General features: G+C 39.2%; 1 protein-coding gene across 3 annotated transcripts in view; it reads right to left on the reverse strand.

The window, feature by feature from the left end:
• Positions 1-17,101, reverse strand: part of RASGEF1B (RasGEF domain family member 1B) — a 672,276-nt gene that overhangs the window by 25,720 nt on the left and 629,455 nt on the right. For 2 of the 3 annotated variants that reach the window (XM_049790253.1, XM_049790254.1), the window contains 4 exons: positions 11,958-12,140; positions 9,964-10,086; positions 9,267-9,404; positions 326-538 (listed from right to left, as the gene is read on the reverse strand). In XM_049790253.1, coding sequence (XP_049646210.1) covers positions 326-538; positions 9,267-9,404; positions 9,964-10,086; positions 11,958-12,140 — 657 coding nt within the window. The remainder of the gene's footprint in view (positions 1-325; positions 539-9,266; positions 9,405-9,963; positions 10,087-11,957; positions 12,141-17,101) is intronic. The other variant, XM_049790255.1, reaches the window with a different exon arrangement.

A 17,101-nucleotide genomic window follows, 5' to 3' on the forward strand; every position in this document is an offset into this window, starting at 1 on the left:
AATACTGTCATCAACTTTAAAGTCTAAAGAGAAGTAGATTTCTGCTTAGTCAATACTCCACTGATAGTGGGAGCAGGAATTAGAGGAGAAGATAAGGAAGGTCAACAAATTCTGTGCTTCTGTCTTGCTGAACACTTATTTTTAAAGTGAATTCCGGAGAAATAGAAGCATTCAGATTCCAATGTGCAAACAAAACTTGATCAACTCTTTCACAGATTATTTTTCATTTGAGTTATTCTAATTCACCCCATGACGTAAGTGCTGACTACCATAATGTGGGGTTGTCAAAGCAAACCAAGTCTGGGGATCTGAACAATGGCCTTACCAGCTCGATGTGAGTCAGCTGTTGTGCCAACGTGTAAGGGTCACTGCAGACAGTGATGATGTCCCTTTGTATAGACTGTGGCTTGGTCTTCAGAACTGTGAGCCGATCTGTAGCATTGGAGCTGATTTTTGCCAAGACCTCCTCATACTGGCTGAGGGCAGCAAGCTTTCGGATCAGGCACTGGATCATCTGCTGAACATTCTTCCTATAGGACTGTTGGGAAGAATGAAATGACCCTCTTAAGAGATCCCCTTATGCTTAAGAGAAATAGTGTGAGCAGCATAATAGATCAAGATTAACCTCTTAACTTTTTTTTTTTTTTTTTGGTTTTTGGGCCACACCCGGCGTTGTTCAGGGGTTACTCCTGGCTGTCTGCTCAGAAATAGCTCCTGGCAGGCATGGGGGACCATATGGGACACCGGGATTCAAACCAACCACCTTTGGTCCTGGATCGGCTACTTGCTGCTTGCAAGGCAAACGCCGCTGTGCTATCTCTCCGCCCACCTCTTAACTTCTAAGTAGAGATGGTCCCCTCACTCTGCATACCTAATCTTACTATTATGTAAATTCAGAATCATACACTCATGTTTACCCTGATGCTGTGCAACCACCTCAGTGCAAAGTAACAGGAGTTTTCAGTTAGCACTAGTCTTTGTAGATCTAAGTGTTGTTCATTTCTTGGGCTTTTGAGTTGCTTCCGGGGGTATAACTGATTTTCACAAAGAAAACTGCACAAATTTTTATGGAGGGACTACACATTTTTATAGGGGGATTACACATAGTAGTGCTCACGGCTTACTCCAAGCTCTGGGATCACTCCTTGAAGGGCTCAGGGGACCATATCTAGTGCCAGGAATCAAACTGCCACTAGTTATTGACTACAAAGCAAATATTTTCCCTACTATACTATCTCTCTGGTCCTATAGTGACTTTAGAATACTGTTTTAAAAGTTCAGTATTATAAGAATCAGGTATAGTTAAAGGTTTTCAGAGTTAGCATATAAATGTAGCAGTTCACTTATGGCAGGTCAAACTGCATTGATCAAGTCAGAACTTCTTTTTCCTGGTACTGTTTTATTTGGTGGGGACTATACTCTCTGGTGTTTGTGGGGGTCAGGGTTTACTCTGTGCTCTGTACTCAAGAATCATTTCTGACAGCATTTAGGGAACCGTATCGGGTGTTGGAAATCAAATTCCAACCAAGGTTGGTTGGGCACACGCAAGGCAAGTGTGTTATTGCTATATTATTTCTCCAACCAGACACTTTTTAAAGATCACTGCAATAATTTTCCACTTATGATCCCAAATCTTAATAGTTTAGGGAAACAAAAGCTACCTGATAGAAATACACCACTAGGTTCTACTACAATCCCCCACACCTCTGTCCTAATAACTTCCTGACATATTATTAGTACACATTTCAGGAAGAAGCAATAATAGATAATCATTTCTGGTATTAACTTTCATTTGGTTCAAGTGCATTATTTTGCTTTCATTGCCAGTTCATAAGCAAACTCTTATACATTTCTATGCCAATTATGCCTCTAGTGCCACAACCAGTGCCCACCATATTTGCTTTATTTGCGGCTACAACTTGTATGCTTAAAAGAAATAGTTTGAGCAATGTAATCGATCAAGTCTAACCTCTTGACTTCTAAGCTACCTTAAAGCATAAATAAATATCAGTTATAAATAATCCTTAGGGTATAGTTATCATGATATTAGAGATGGATTTATTTCTTTTGTTTCCTTTGTCATATCAAACTACCAAATAATCATCCTTCGGGGTAAATGATGATGCCCCCCCAAAAAAAGCCCAAACATACCAACCAATTCAATGCGAATATGGATCTTGGGTTAACAGTTTCAAAGGAAAATAGGCCAATGGAATATGATGTTAATGTTTTGCTGCCTTCTCAGCTATCCATTTAAAAATTACTTTGATTATTCGGTTTGGGGGGCTGCTCCCAGTAGTGTTAAAGGCTTACTCTTGACTCTTTGCCAGGAATCATTCCTGGTTGGTTCCAGGGAGCACATGTGGCAACAGGGATTGAACATATTTGGCCCTGTGCAAGGCAAGTGCCCCGTCAGCTATACTTTAATTTTGTTCCCCTAATTAGGTCATTTACTTATGTATTTATATATTGGGGGCTACACCTGGCAATGCTCAGGTTTTACTCCTGGCCCTGAGATCATCCTGATCTGATGGGCTCAAGGGACCCAGGTCAGTCACATTTCAGGCAAAGACTCTACCTGCTGTATTATTGCTCCAGCCCCAAATCAGCTTTTGAAGAAAGGATACTATGATATCATTTTCTGAGATTGCCTCAAAATTAAATGCCATATGATGGAAAAGTAAAATAATTGTATGTTTTTCTTTTACAGAACAGTTGACTTACCAAAACACAAATGAATAGATCTATATACTTAATTGAGGAAAATTACAAACACATCTCTTATCTGTTGATTTTCTTTTTTACTTTTTTTCTTTTTTTTGTTTTTGGGCCACACCTGGCATTGCTCAGGGGTTACTCCTGGCTGTCTGCTCAGAAATAGCTCCTGGCAGGCACGGGGGACCATATGGGACACCGGGATTCGAACCAACCACCTTTGGTCCTGGATCGGCTGCTTGCAAGGCAAACGCCGCTGTGCTATCTCTCCAGGCCCTTATCTGTTGATTTTCATACAGTAATGGCCAATAAAAAAAAGCTATAGTCTTCTTTTTCTTTTTTTTTCTACTTGTCCACTGAAATATTCCACTGATTTTCCTACACTATTATATTAGATTGACATTTTTTCTCTCTCAAAAATCACGAACAAGCCTAAATCCATTCATCACAAAGCCAAAGATTTTAGAAGACAGAATCTTTAAAAAACTGTCTTCCACACAGCAATAGTATATGGGTTTAGATGAGATTATCTGATAAATATATCACTCAAGTGAAATACCTTTTTCTCTAGAATTAGAGGCATTTTAAGATAAGTTGAATTGAGAACCAAGTTAAATCCTTCACCTTTTCTACTTGCAACATCTTGGGTCACACTGAAAATCTATTAACTGAAACTGGTTTTCATTCCTCTTTTTTTAGACCTCCCAAATGTTAGAAGAAATCCCTAGATACGAATGAGATGCAACTACAAAAAAGAAAGCATCTATTTCCAAGTTGCAAGACTCAAGATAATGAAGAAACACACTTTCTTTGAGGCACTTACACAACATTGTGTACCATTCAGTGTGAAGAATGCATTCTACAAAGCTGAAACATCAGTTACATACAGGAACAATTCCTAACTACTATAATGCCATCATTCTAAGAGACATGTATGGCCTTCTGTGGTGAAGGGATACCATCAGGGGTTAAGTTTTTCTGAGAAAGTTAATGTTTATGTATACAAATTTACTTGTTTCCAAAAGATGTTTTTGTTTTGTTTTTAGGTCATTCCTGGCTTTGCACAGGGATTACTCCTGGTAGAGTTTCAGGGACCATTTGGGATGCTACGGTTTAATCCTGGGTCAGTTATGTGCAAGGCAATGAACTCACCACTGAACTATTGCTCTGACCTCACAAAGTAGCTTTTAAGATGTAAAAAAAAAAAGGTCAAATTCTAGAGGCTTCTGTATAGTAGTTCTCCCTACACAGACAGAGTGAGAGATCAAAGACATCCTAGAATGTCAAAGAGGATGAAAAATAGGCAAAAAAAATGACACATGTCAGTTGGGTATATATATACACAAACACACAGAGGATCAGGATAAACTCTCAAAGAAGATATTAAAAACTTGCAAAAGAGTATTTTATTAAAGAAAAATAGAACTAATAAAAGCCTAAGATACCTTTTGCTTGATGTGAATTATTATTACTTTTAAAATGAGATGATAGCGTAGATAAAGAAATAGTGGTAGATCAAAATACAAAGAAAGCTCACAAACTGGGAGCAATTATTCGTTCACCACACATATAAATGGCCAATGGCACATTGAAAAAAATACTCTCTATCACTAATCATCAGAAAATGTAAATAAAACAACAATAAGTTACCAAATCAGACAACAGAAACTGGCACAAATCAAAAAAAAAAAAAAAAAAAAAAGAATAGCCATGTTGACATGGATGCTGGGAGAAAGGGACTCTCATTCACTGCTGATGGACATGTTGACTGATCCAGTCTTTCTGGAAAACAATATTCTGGAAAACAAATATTCCTAAAAAAAAATCTATGAACTGAACTTCCATTTTATCCAGAAATTTCACTTCTTGGAATATACCCCAAGGATTGAAAATAAAAACTGAGAAAAGATATTTGTGTCTCTGTGATCCTTGAGCAAGACCCCTAATAGTCAAAATTTGAAAACAACACACCGTGCCCAAGACTCGATGAATGAATAAAGAAATACTGATGCATGTACACAATGAAATATAACTTGGCCATAAGAAAACATAAATCATACAATTTTCTGCTCTATGGAAGGACCTGAAGTGTATCATGCTGAGTGAAGTCAGTCAGAGGAAGAGAGACAGACACAGAATGATTTCTTATAGGTACGATATAAAGAAACATAATGGTGGAGTAATGAAAGCTCAAAGACAATGGAAACAAAGAACATGAAAACAGGTATTCAGTTGAAACATCATTTGGGGAAAAGGAGCTGGAGATAGGACAGGGAGGGGACACTGACTATGGCAGAGGGAAGCATTCAACCTGGAGGAGGAGGTGGTACCGGAAGGTGCTAAAGTGTTATGCATGAAACAGTCCTATAAGCTGCAGTGCAAAAACTTACACAGAAAAAGTAGCTATAGTAGAGGCGCGCTGATGGAGGTGAAGGCACTGTGGGAGGGAAGTGAACTCTAGTGAGGGATGAGTGTTGAAGCTGTGTGCTTTGCCATTTCAAGGTGACTAAATTTAAAAAAATAAACAGTGGTATATAGACACAATGGAATACTATCCAGCTATAATAAAACATGCAACTGTGTAGTTTCATGCTGCAGAGTAGAACTAGAGAGGATCAAGCTACAGGGTCACTCAGATGGCAAGGGACAAATTGAATAATCTTTCATCCATGGAGTATAAAGGAACATGGTAAGAAAATATACCAAGGCCAGTGATTGCTAATCCAGAGAACTAAGTTTGCTATAGAAGTGGCATGAAGGGAGCTAGTGACCATAGCTCTAACGAAAGGGTGGTGGGTATGGTGCAGAGTGTTATATGCCTGAAACATTGTTGTTAACAATATTATAAATCATGATGTCTAACTTGAAAAACTTCCCCACAAAATGAGGTTTCTAAGAATTAACCATCTGCAATAGTTTCTTTTTCATCTCTAAAGGCCATAACAATTCCTTTTAAAGAACTGCTAGCTAAAGGAATGTTCTCATTCCTTCACCATGTACCCAAACTCACTTGCTTGCTTCTCAGGAACTCCAAGGAAACGCCTGTAGTCAGAAGTACCAGCCTCTCTTTAGGTCACCATCAGAGGCTCCTAGCTAAGAAGCAACATGCACAAGCAGCAAAGAGTCTGTATTACAAACATGCAAAACACGTCCAGGATGAGTCTGGCTATCTTTCTGCAAATGTAAAGCAAGGGATTGTGATATGTGGCAAAGGGTGAAAAAAATCTGTGCTCTCTTAGTATTGTCAGTAAAAATCCTTTTCTACAATCTGGGAATGGGTTACAGGAATGCACAGAAGATCAGCTAGTGACAAGAAATGTAAGGAAGTAAACATTCACAGAAAATTGCTCAAATAACAAGTGTGTGTGTTTGTGTGTGTGTGTATGAGAGAAAGAGAGATGAGAGACACACACATCAACAGAGAACATATATTATGAACCTCTTCAAAGTTCTCTTTGTAATTGATTCCACCAGAGAAGCCAAGCTTTGTGTTGTTAGGCATACTTCTTCACTGAGTCATGAAACTCTAAATATGTACTTAGTCTTTTTTATAACTTCAAATGTCGGTGACAGTAATTACCTGGCAAATAAAGATAGTTCTTATTAAAAAAGACCAGCCCCTTAAGGAAGAGAAAATTGCATTCTACCCACTATAGTCATTTGTCATGTAATTCAATCATTAGTTTCATTTCATGTTTCTTGCAGGCAAGTCCTAATAAACCACTTCATTTTGGGCAGATCCCCAGGGGGAAAACGTATTAAGCCAAATTATGTGGAATAGTCCTAGCAGTTTCAGAAGAATGGAGCTAAATTATAGATGGGGCACACCTGGATTCACTGACTGCCAAAAAAATCCCCTTAATGCCCAGGCAAGAGGCAACAAGTCCCAACCCAAGCTCATACTCCCGCTTGTAGAGGGAAATAATTTTTCAGTGGAATATTTTTCTATCTTAGCAATTGATTAGTTCATCCATCCATTCATTTCTTCAAATTCTACTCTGTGCCTATTGAGTACACTGAGTTAGGAGTTAAGGATGCTATAATATGTGAAGGCAAGGATATTCTGAGTAGGAAACAAGCAACAAAAAAATCAGAGTGATATGAAGAAAACATAATAAAAGGCAGTAATGTGGCTGTGGCTGGGTAATAGAGGAAGTCTCCTTAAGAAAATATACTTAGGGGCTGGAGTAGTGGTACAAGTGGTAAGGCATCTGCCTTGCCACGCTAGCCTAGGATGGACAGCGGTTCAACCCCCCAGTATCCCATATGATCCCAAGTCAGGAGCGATTTCTGAGTCATAGCCAAGAGTAACCCCTGAGTGTCACTGGGTGTGGCCCAGAAAACCGCCCCCCCCTCCAAAAAAAAAGATATTTATCATATGACCATATGACTGAACAAAAGACTTCCAAGAAAATAGCTGGAAAGGATATTAACATAGGAAAATTACTTTTGTCCTCATAGAGATGAGGAAGGAGAGGAAAAATTAAGGAATTTGTTAAATCATACTTAGACCAATCAGGACAATGAGTGGGTCAATCTGGCTCTCTGATTATGGATAAAAACAGCAGAAGTTGGGGCCAAAGAGATACTATAACAGTTAATTGCATGTAGTCAACTTGAGTTTGAAACATGGTACTGCATATAGAATCCTGAGTACTCTTGATATGGCAGAGATAGACAGGCAAAGACAGACAGGCAGACAGACAGATAAGCAGATAGGCAGCAAAGATAAGGCACAAGCTCAGTGCATACAAAATTAAGCACCTAAAAAGGGGAAAATTTCCTACTGATTGCTATTATTTGAGCCCCTTGTCATAAACTAAAGTCACTGAATCAGCCCTGACCTGGCCTGGTAAGGCAAAAGTTAAACTCTATCATAAGGCTTACTCCAAAATCAGCTTCTGCATTTGTGAGGTAAGGTCCTATGGATCAGCACCTCAAAAGAGCCTGGCAAAATGATTGTGACAGTCAGAACCAGCAAAATGGCTGAGGCAACAATTCCTTCAGCTTTGTAAATCCAGCAGCCATTTTGAACACAAGCATTCCATATCAGAAGTGAAGAGCAAATAGGTTGACCCCATTTTCACAAGCAAATAGAACAAGGCAAAGCAAGTATAAATTTTAAGGGCTAATCTGATATAATTTTATTCTGATTTTCTTTAAGCCAGGGGGAATGGTATGAAAATATATTCACTGGAATAAAGAAGACAGATATCTGGCTCCAGAACCTTTGGAGTATAGCCCTGTAAAAAAGAGTTCTCCAGAAAGGTTACTTGAAAGGGGAATACATTTTTTTAGATGGATGAAGTAAGACATCGTTGCCACTGCCAAATGTTTTTATCTTTTTCTAAGTGAACTGCTGCATCCAGGCCTAAGAAACTTGTTCCCAAGAGCTTACCAGCATCAGAGAAACTACAAAGACTTCCTCACTAACAAGTCCCAACACAGAAGACCAGTCTTCCAGGGCTGCTTCAAAGCCCGTAACCTTGCATTTGCCACAGCTAGTTAGAGCTTATCAAAGGCTCATTTGGGGGAAATGATATTTATGGAAAGATTATCTAAGAGGCTTGTCTTGCCTCTCCACCTACTCCCTGACTGACTCAACTTCCAGGCACCAAGGGAGTCACATCATTTTCTCACTGTTTTCTCCTATTCCAAAGAATTATGTTTGCTAAGTTTACATGTTAATCTTGTGGCCTCAGCTTTTATCAAGGAACACTAATTTTGAGTTTTTATTTGGGAGGAGGGTTTAAAGTCTATATCTGATGATGCTCAGGGCTTAATACTGATTCTGTGTCCAGGGATTACTCCCAGTACTGCTCAGAGAACCATTTTGTGCCAGCGATTGAATTCAGGCCAGTCGTATGCAAGGTAAGTGTCCTACTTGCTGTCCTATCACTCACTCTGGCCTCTGAAGGAGCACTTGTTATGAGCATTACACACAACAATCTCCAGTACATTATAAGACTGCAGTATGTTAAATTCATATTCTGAGGAATTGATATGTGAAAACTATATGTCTCCCCTTTACTTGGAGCTTACATTCAATCATAGAAGTCTTGACCTATGTGACTGGTTTCAATGTTAACATATTTGTTTTCTCCCTTCCATGGTACAAATCACATATTTATGATTTATTATTTACTCCATATTATTTTCTTAACAAAGTAACATATATTTATACACATTAGTGTATATATGTATGTGTATAACAGTATTTTTAAAATCAAATTAACTATAGCAAGCCTTTCAGAAGAAAGAGATAAGTATAATGAAACACACTTGCAATATGAATTCTACAGGTGAATTTGCAGGAACATAACCCCATATCAATCACATAAAACTCTAGACTATAGCCCTTTGAAGAGGGGCTGTATAATAATCTAATATATCTAATCATATAATATTGACATATCAGACAGAGCAAATGCTATACAGTGGCTGATCCAAAGGCAAAAATGGAACAAAAGCAGTGGTTTTTCTGACACTTAATTCATCACTCTTTCCCATGAAGTTATGCCTGAGCGATCATGTTTAATCAGATTACCAACCTCCTCCCCACTGGCTATCCGGTGGGCCAGATCTTTTAAGTTCCGCATCATTCTCTCATCCCGAAAATCATAAGGAAATGTTTCCGTCCATTCTGTCAGAAGTTGCAGGATCTTGGGTGCAATTTTTCTTATCTGGATCTAAGGGAGAAAAAGCAAATCTACTTCAATCAAATCTATCTATAAATGGACTTTAATCATTATCAATAGCATCACTGATAAACTAATGTCTTTGGGCTTAAAAATGCAGCTCTACTAAATACTTCCAAACCCATGTCAATGCCAAGTGGAGTCAGCTTAAGCTAGAAGATAAGATCTTACAAAGCATTGTAATTTTACTGTGTTCTTAATGCTACTCCCAGTCCCTGCAGAGTCAGGGAACAGATTGGGAAACAGGAGATATATTTTAGGGTCACTTAAGGAAACCACTTCACAAAATCTAAGTCATTCAGTTATCAAGCTTATAGAAACAAAAATATAAAGAGGGGCCCGGAGAGATAGCACAGCGGTGTTTGCCTTGCAAGCAGCCGATCCAGGACCTAAGGTGGTTGGTTCGAATCCCGGTGTCCCATAGGGTCCCCCGTGCCTGCCAGGAGCTATTTCTGAGCAGACAGCCAGGAGTAACCCCTGAGCACAGCCGGGTGTGGCCCAAAAAACAAAAAAAACAAAAAAAAATATAAAGAGTAAAATGTATCATTACCTTGTCACTATCCGGGTCACTTAGTCTCTGATGCTCAACACATAAATGGCAGACTTTGGCCATTAGTTCATATGGATGCATAAATAACCGAGAACTGAGCAAGAAGGTAAATATGTATGTCCTCTGTGGAAAGGAGAAAAATCATCATGGTTACATTTTCTTTCAAACTCTCCGTGTACTGTACACTTTATTTCATTACATTCTCCTGACTGAGTTAATATATTATAGTTTCAAAAGTGTTGCCTATTAGTATAAAATGCTAAGTAAGATGGTTTCTCCTTTGCCATCTGATGTCTTTTCCCTTAAGCCATACTAAAAATAACAAATGTAAAGTGAATTTAGTTCCTAAATTTATTCATAATACATACATTTTGACATCTGGGAGCTCTGTTATTCATAGTACATTTTGACATTTATTCCCCTGGGAGCCAGGATGCCAGAAGAGTAAGTCTCTCTAGTAAAGCTTGAATTTCAGGGATATAAATAAGGCCAGAGATAAAAAGCAGGCCAGAGAGATACTTAAGTATACCACCCCAAACCACATCTTGCTCTATGTCCAACTATTCTGAAAGCCACACAAACACTGAGCACACAGCAGCTTGAGAATTCTCTAGCATGTCCAGTGAAGCACACTGGAGCATTTACATGTTCCTGTCAGAACAGTCAAAGCAAACTCTCACATAACTTACTTACTCAAAGGCTATGCAAAAGGATCAAGTACAATATCACACTATATACTTTTCTTTGACCACACTGTCTCCTAAGAAGCCAGTAATAAAGCAGTGCTTATTTGTTATAATAGTTTCAGACTCCCAAATGAAAAGAGAAATTCAATGGACTCTGCCCCTGCCCCCAAGGTATCTTTTATAGCTCTTAATACACAGTGAGCTGAATAAGGGGCTCCTTTAACTTTTGATTACAATTTTTCCCTATGTGACGACATATTTGGAAAATGCCATCTAACAAATTGCATACAGAGATAACTCAGTAAGAAACATTATAGTGAGTTACTGAGCTGAGTTACTGTGCCAAACACAGTATCCTTTGTACGTCAAGGTAATTATTTTGTTTATAAAGTTATGTGGATCTAGAATTCCCCAGAGCTTTACGAACTCTTTACCAGCAAACAGCTACTTCCTTGCCAGAAAAGCCATAGTATAGAAAATTGAAGGGGAAAGTCCTTTTTCCAAAAAGAGAGCCTGGGGTTTACTCCCTATGCTTACAATGACCGTGTGTATACACTACATAATATCCTTATTTTCAGTTTTCTCCTCTTCACCATCTTGGAGTTGCTGTCAAGATTGGGAGAAAAACACTAACAAGTGAAGTTCCTAGATTGTGAAAAGTATTATTTGTACAAATGTCTGTAATCAAAGTTAAATACAGCAAACATGCCATCTGCTGTGTAGTCTGTAAAGAATTACATATACTTTGGATAGTAACTTTGTTCCTTCTCCAGTGTTGTCATTTCTATAACTTTACTCTTAGAACAGTGATGGACTTGTAAATAAAGAAGGCCAGAAGTATTCTAGGAGCATCCATTGTTTCCTGGCATTACTATTTAGGGACAACATATCAACACATGAACCAAACAGTGTCTAGCTGTTTAAAATGTGGTGTCTACCCATGAGAAAACTAATGCAGATAACAACACCAAATCAAAACTATAACCAGGCTGAATTTGAGCTCAAAACATTCATTAAGGGTCCAGAGAGATAGCACAGTGGCGTTTGCCTTGCAAGCAGCTGATCCAGGACCAAAGGTGGTTGGTTCGAATCCCAGTGTCCCATATGGTCCCCCATGCCTGCCAGGAGCTATTTCTGAGCAGACAGCCAGGAGTAACCCCTGAGCACCTTCGGGTATGGCCCAAAAACCAAAAAAAAAAAAAATTCATTAATATATTCTGGTATCCCCAGGGGCAGAATCTTTGCTGCAGACTGTGTGGAAATTTCTGCTAAGTGCTAAGGACATTTCTGGAGAATGAGAATACCTACATCTGGGTAGTAATCCACATTTGGGACCAAGTGCTGGATGAGTGCTTCCAGAGACCCTGAAAGAAGGTTGTTGTCTTGGTAGTATAACCCCCCACAGCTGTCCTCTGTGGACTGATAGAGGTTTCGGTTGTACCCACTGCTGTCAAACATTGCTGAAAAGGGAGGCGTCTGAGGCATGCTCTCCTACAAGAAATGAAAAAAAAAAAAAAGAAAACAAGTGTCAGTCATGTGCAGTTCAAAAGAAAAGTATGTGTAGGAACCATGAGAGAAGCCATTGGAAAATAGGTTAATTTCTACTGCAATATATGAATCCAGCAACAACCAAGTTGCTCTTTAAGTACCCTTTTTGAGTACAGACTTTTGAGCACCAGACTTAGTCAACTGAAATATCATTAAATGCTTTGATCAAAGGATCCAATCTAGACTCTTACATATATATCTATTCATTTATTCTATATTTAGTTTGGGGGATACTCCTGGTGGGAATTGAGGCTTGGGGCCCAAAATAAATACGAAGACTGAGAAAACAGTTGATCTGCGGGGTGGGGAGCATGAGAAATTTTCACCGCCTCTGTTGGCTCCTCAGCTGACAAAGCCCCAGTCAAGTCAGAGGCTTATCCATCCTCAAGCCAGAGAGCAGCTCTGAAGGCAGCTCTGCATTAGCTGCCAGCCAAGGCACTCCAATAGCCAACATTCCAAGGTGGGACAAAAGAGCATAGGGGTATGGGAGCTAGAGGGCGCGACAACCTATGCAGGTGGCCCATGGCGCAGGGTTCAAAAGCACAGTCCATAGACACATCCCTCCTGCCCAGGGCTTCCGCTCTTGCTCCCTTCTGGGGCCACAGCACCCGTGTGTGTAAGGGCCCTGCAAAAACAACCACTGGCCATGGAAAACCCATCAGGCAGGTGAAAATAACATACAGGAGAAGCCTCCAAAAAAGAGAAAAACAAAGCCTCAGCTCTAGTCTTTCCTAGTCACAGACTCTGGTACAGGAGCTAGGCAGAATGCATGAAAAGGGACACACATCATAGGAGAAAAGGTAAAAATGGGACTCCCAGGACCTGGTCATCGTGCTGCTTTGGCATTAACATGGGAAAAATTAACCACAAAATGTTCATGGCTAGCTCATGATCTTTTCATGGAGTCAGCATGGAAAGCCACCAGGTGTTTGCATTTGTTGTTTACTTCCATAAAGTGGACAAGTCTCAGACTTTGAACCAATGGCTCAAAATCAAATCAATGCAGGAGCCCCTAGAGCCTGAATGATGTGAGATGATTTTGATGTTTTGTTTTGTTTTTGTTTTAACCTTACCATATACTCAAGTCTCTTCCCAATTCCTCTCCTTTCCTTATCTGCACATTCTTCTATGTCTCTCAGCCTGTTGAAAAAGATCCCCATGCTCACTTCACTGTAAGGTGCCTTCACCATGTTTACTTCACTGTAAGGGGCCTGAGTTTAATCATTAACTCTAGAAATCATTTACTAATGATTTTCTTGCTGGCTGAGCATAAAGCCACTCCTTTCCCAGTGTCCATTTCCTTATCGCAGTGTAGTTCTCATTTCTCTTTATCTGCAGCAAACCTCCTTACAAACTCCTGCAATTAATGTCCTATTTCCTGAGCCTTTTGTAATCCTCAGTTTATCCATCTCTAGACCTTTCAACATAATTTTAAAATCAGTTTCACCTCTCCACCATTCTTATTAACACAATTTTGCTTAACTGCATATAAATAAAATTGGGAGTCTGCTGACCAGAAAACAGAGTATCTTAAAATTAGAGTATATGACAGCATTAAATACTGGCATTGATCTACTATTAATATTAAAGTCTGACCTCACCCCCAGCCCCTTGGGAAAACGATAACTATATGAGACCAGTGAAAAAGGTGCTGAATTTATCCAAATAACTCTGATTAGGACTTAAGGCAGAGGTTAGATTGGCTCACAACCAATTTTTTTTCCATTTTTTCTTTTTTTTATTTAAACAACTTTATTACATACATGATTGTGTTTGGGTTTCAGTCATGTAAAGAAAATCACCCATCACCAGTGCAACATTCCCATCACCAATGTCCCAAATCTCCCTCCTCCCAACCCAGCCCCCGCCTGTACTCTAGACAAGCTTTCTATTTCCCTCGTACATTCTCATTATTAGGATAGTTCAAAACGTAGTTATTTCTCTAAATAAACTCATCCCTGTTTGTGGTAAGCTTCATGAGGTGAGCTGTAACTTCCAGCTCTTTTTTCTTTTGTGTCTGAAAGTTATTATTGCAAGAATGACTTTCATTTTTCTTAATACCCATAGATGAGTGAGACCATTCTGCATCTTTCTCTCTCTCTCTCTCTCTCTCTCTCTCTCTCTGACTTATTTCACTCAGCATAATAGATTCCATGTACATCCATGTATAGGAAAATTTCATGACTTCATCTCTCCTGACAGCTGCATAATATTCCATTGTGTATATGTACCACAGTTTCTTTAGCCATTCGTCTGTTGAAGGGTATCTTGGCTATTTCCAGAGTCTTGCTATGGTAAGTAGTGCTGCAATGAATATAGGTGTAAGGAAGGGATTTTTGTATTGTATTTTGTGTTCCTAGGGTATATTCCTAGGAGTGGTATAGCTGGGTCGTATGGGAGCTTGATTTCCAGTTTTTGGAGGAATCTCCATATTGCTTTCCATAAAGGTTAAACTACAGGGCATTCCCACCAGCAGTGGATAAGAGTTCCTTTCTCTCCACATCCCCGCCAACACTGCTTGTTCTCATTCTTTGCGATGTGTGCCAATTTTTATCTTACCAAATTTCAGATGTAAGCCAGTTCCTGAAAACTCATCTTGTATTCTATTTGACCAATTCCTTTTGGGAAGGATCATAGATGTTTCTCCATCTTCTTAAGGAAATGTGTTAATTTCTGCAGGTCTAGGGCCCTGAAGCTCTCAGGAAGCACAAGTGCTGACCTGTACGGAGCTTAAATACTAGTTACCTGTTCTACCTCTGAGAAAGAAAACATGACTTCGAAGTTAGTTCAGAGTAGCACTTTCAAGGTTGGCTTCTTAGAGTATAAGGAATATTTGAACATGAGGTCAGTATTGAACAATTAGAGTTAAAAATAATTTTTAAAAGACATATTTTTTTTTTGGTTTGGTAGAGACTGAAATGGGCATTTCTTTTCTTCCTTTAACCTCAGGCAGCATTTTAGGGAGGGGAGGAGTCAGAGAGACTATAGAAGGAAACCTGAACTTTTATTCTGGGGGATTGGTGGAGGTTGGGTCACACCTGGCTGGGCTCAGGACTTACTTCTGGTTCTGTGCTCAGGGGTCATTCCTGATGGGATCTTGAGAGACTAAATAGGGAACTGGAAATGAAACCCACATTGGTAAATGCAGCAAGGTCAACGACTTAACTCTTGTACTATCTCTTCAACTCCAGACCTAGACTTATAAATAATCAAGCTAATAGAATGATTAGAGCCACCCACATAAGTACAGAGTTGGGGTATTTTGGCTGGGATATTTAGTGGGAATATTTTCCCAAAGGAAGTTAAGATATTCAAAGTGAATGCCTTTTCTTAATATGAACTAGTAGAGCTAAAAGTAGGCTGATGGATAAGATGTCTTAAGAGCAGCAGTTAATTGACTCACAAATATATTTCCTGTTCTTCCAAGGATCCTGCAAAAAGTTCAGTCTGACATTGATTGGGCAGTAAGCTTTGGGTGATTTAAGGGATAAATGAATGTGTAAGGCACATCTAGTGAGAGAAGTAGAATGCCTATCTGGAATACAGGCAGGAGGTGGGAAAGGAGGGAGATGGGGGCATTGGTGGTGAGAAGGTTGCACGGTGAAGAGGAGTGCTCTTTTTATGACTGAAACCCAACTACAATCATATATGTAATCATGGTGCTTAAAGAAAAAACTTTAAAAAAAATTTAGAAAGGCAAAAAAAAAAAAAGAAAAAAAAAAGACAGGCACACCTAATAATTTTTTTTACCAACTAAAGCAGCAGATGAAAAGATGCCTTTCCCCAAACAGAGGACTGTATTTGAATTAGGGACTGTTTTTGCACAGCGTTATTTATGATGAGGCAGGTGTACAGGGATGAGATGATTTCAGGTGACAACTCAAACTGGAAAAGAGGTTGAAAGAAGGACATTGATGGGAATAAAATCAAAAGCAATCCTGCAACAGCTGCTCAAGGTGCTGAAGAAATCACTTATCAGAATGTCAGCTCAGCATTTCCTTTACACAGAAGTGAAAAAAGCAGATGTCAAAGAAAAATTTTCAACCCCTATTTCACCATAAAGTGCCTTGGTAAAATATTAACACATTCAGTGTCTTTATATTGATCACTAGTGATTGGCCAGCACCTTGGTTAAATGCTGGGAATATGTTCCAACTGAAAAAGAAAAACCTTTGAGGAAGAAAAATAGACTCCATATCACAGCTGAACTTTGGAGTTATATTTATTCAATGAGGAGAGGCTTAATTTTACACCTTATAATTCCTGGTTCCCCAATTGCCATTGAGATTCTAAAGGAACTTTGCACTTTGTTGATCCACCTCTGCCCGCCTCATGTGAGATTCCAGAAATCTGAGTTAGAAAGAGGACACAGAGTTCAGTCCTCTTCCAGCTGGCAGCCTCCTTTCAGCACCACTGGCTCCCAAAGCACAGTGATTGTCTCCCAGCTCACAGTGGCTACAACTAGGAGTTTGCATCATGCTGGAAGGCTAAAGCCAAGTTTCCAGACACTACCAACATGGGGTTTATTTGGAGTTTGAAAGTGTCTGGAAGGTTGGCTTCTTGATTCTTTCTTCAGTATGAAAGCATCTTTACAATAAAGATTTCTAAAAGTATTTATAGAAACAGCTAGGATCGTTCACCTCTACAAATTTCCTTGAAAAGAGAGGCATTGTGTGAAGAGTGAACACAATCCACAGAGAAGGCGCAGAATCAACTCATTCCTCTGGCATGCAGACAAAATGTAACTCCCAGATAAAGTCCCTACTTTGGAACAGAGCCCCAAATGCTTAGTAATTTTCCCAGTCAAGGGAAAAAAAATAGTATATGTTTGAGGAAAGAATATTTCTCATCACTGAGGACAATAATTTTTTCAATTATTAAAAGAAAAGAATAAGTTGCATTTT

This window comes from Suncus etruscus, chromosome 16 (genome assembly GCF_024139225.1).
Source record: "Suncus etruscus isolate mSunEtr1 chromosome 16, mSunEtr1.pri.cur, whole genome shotgun sequence".
NCBI lineage: Eukaryota > Metazoa > Chordata > Mammalia > Eulipotyphla > Soricidae > Suncus > Suncus etruscus.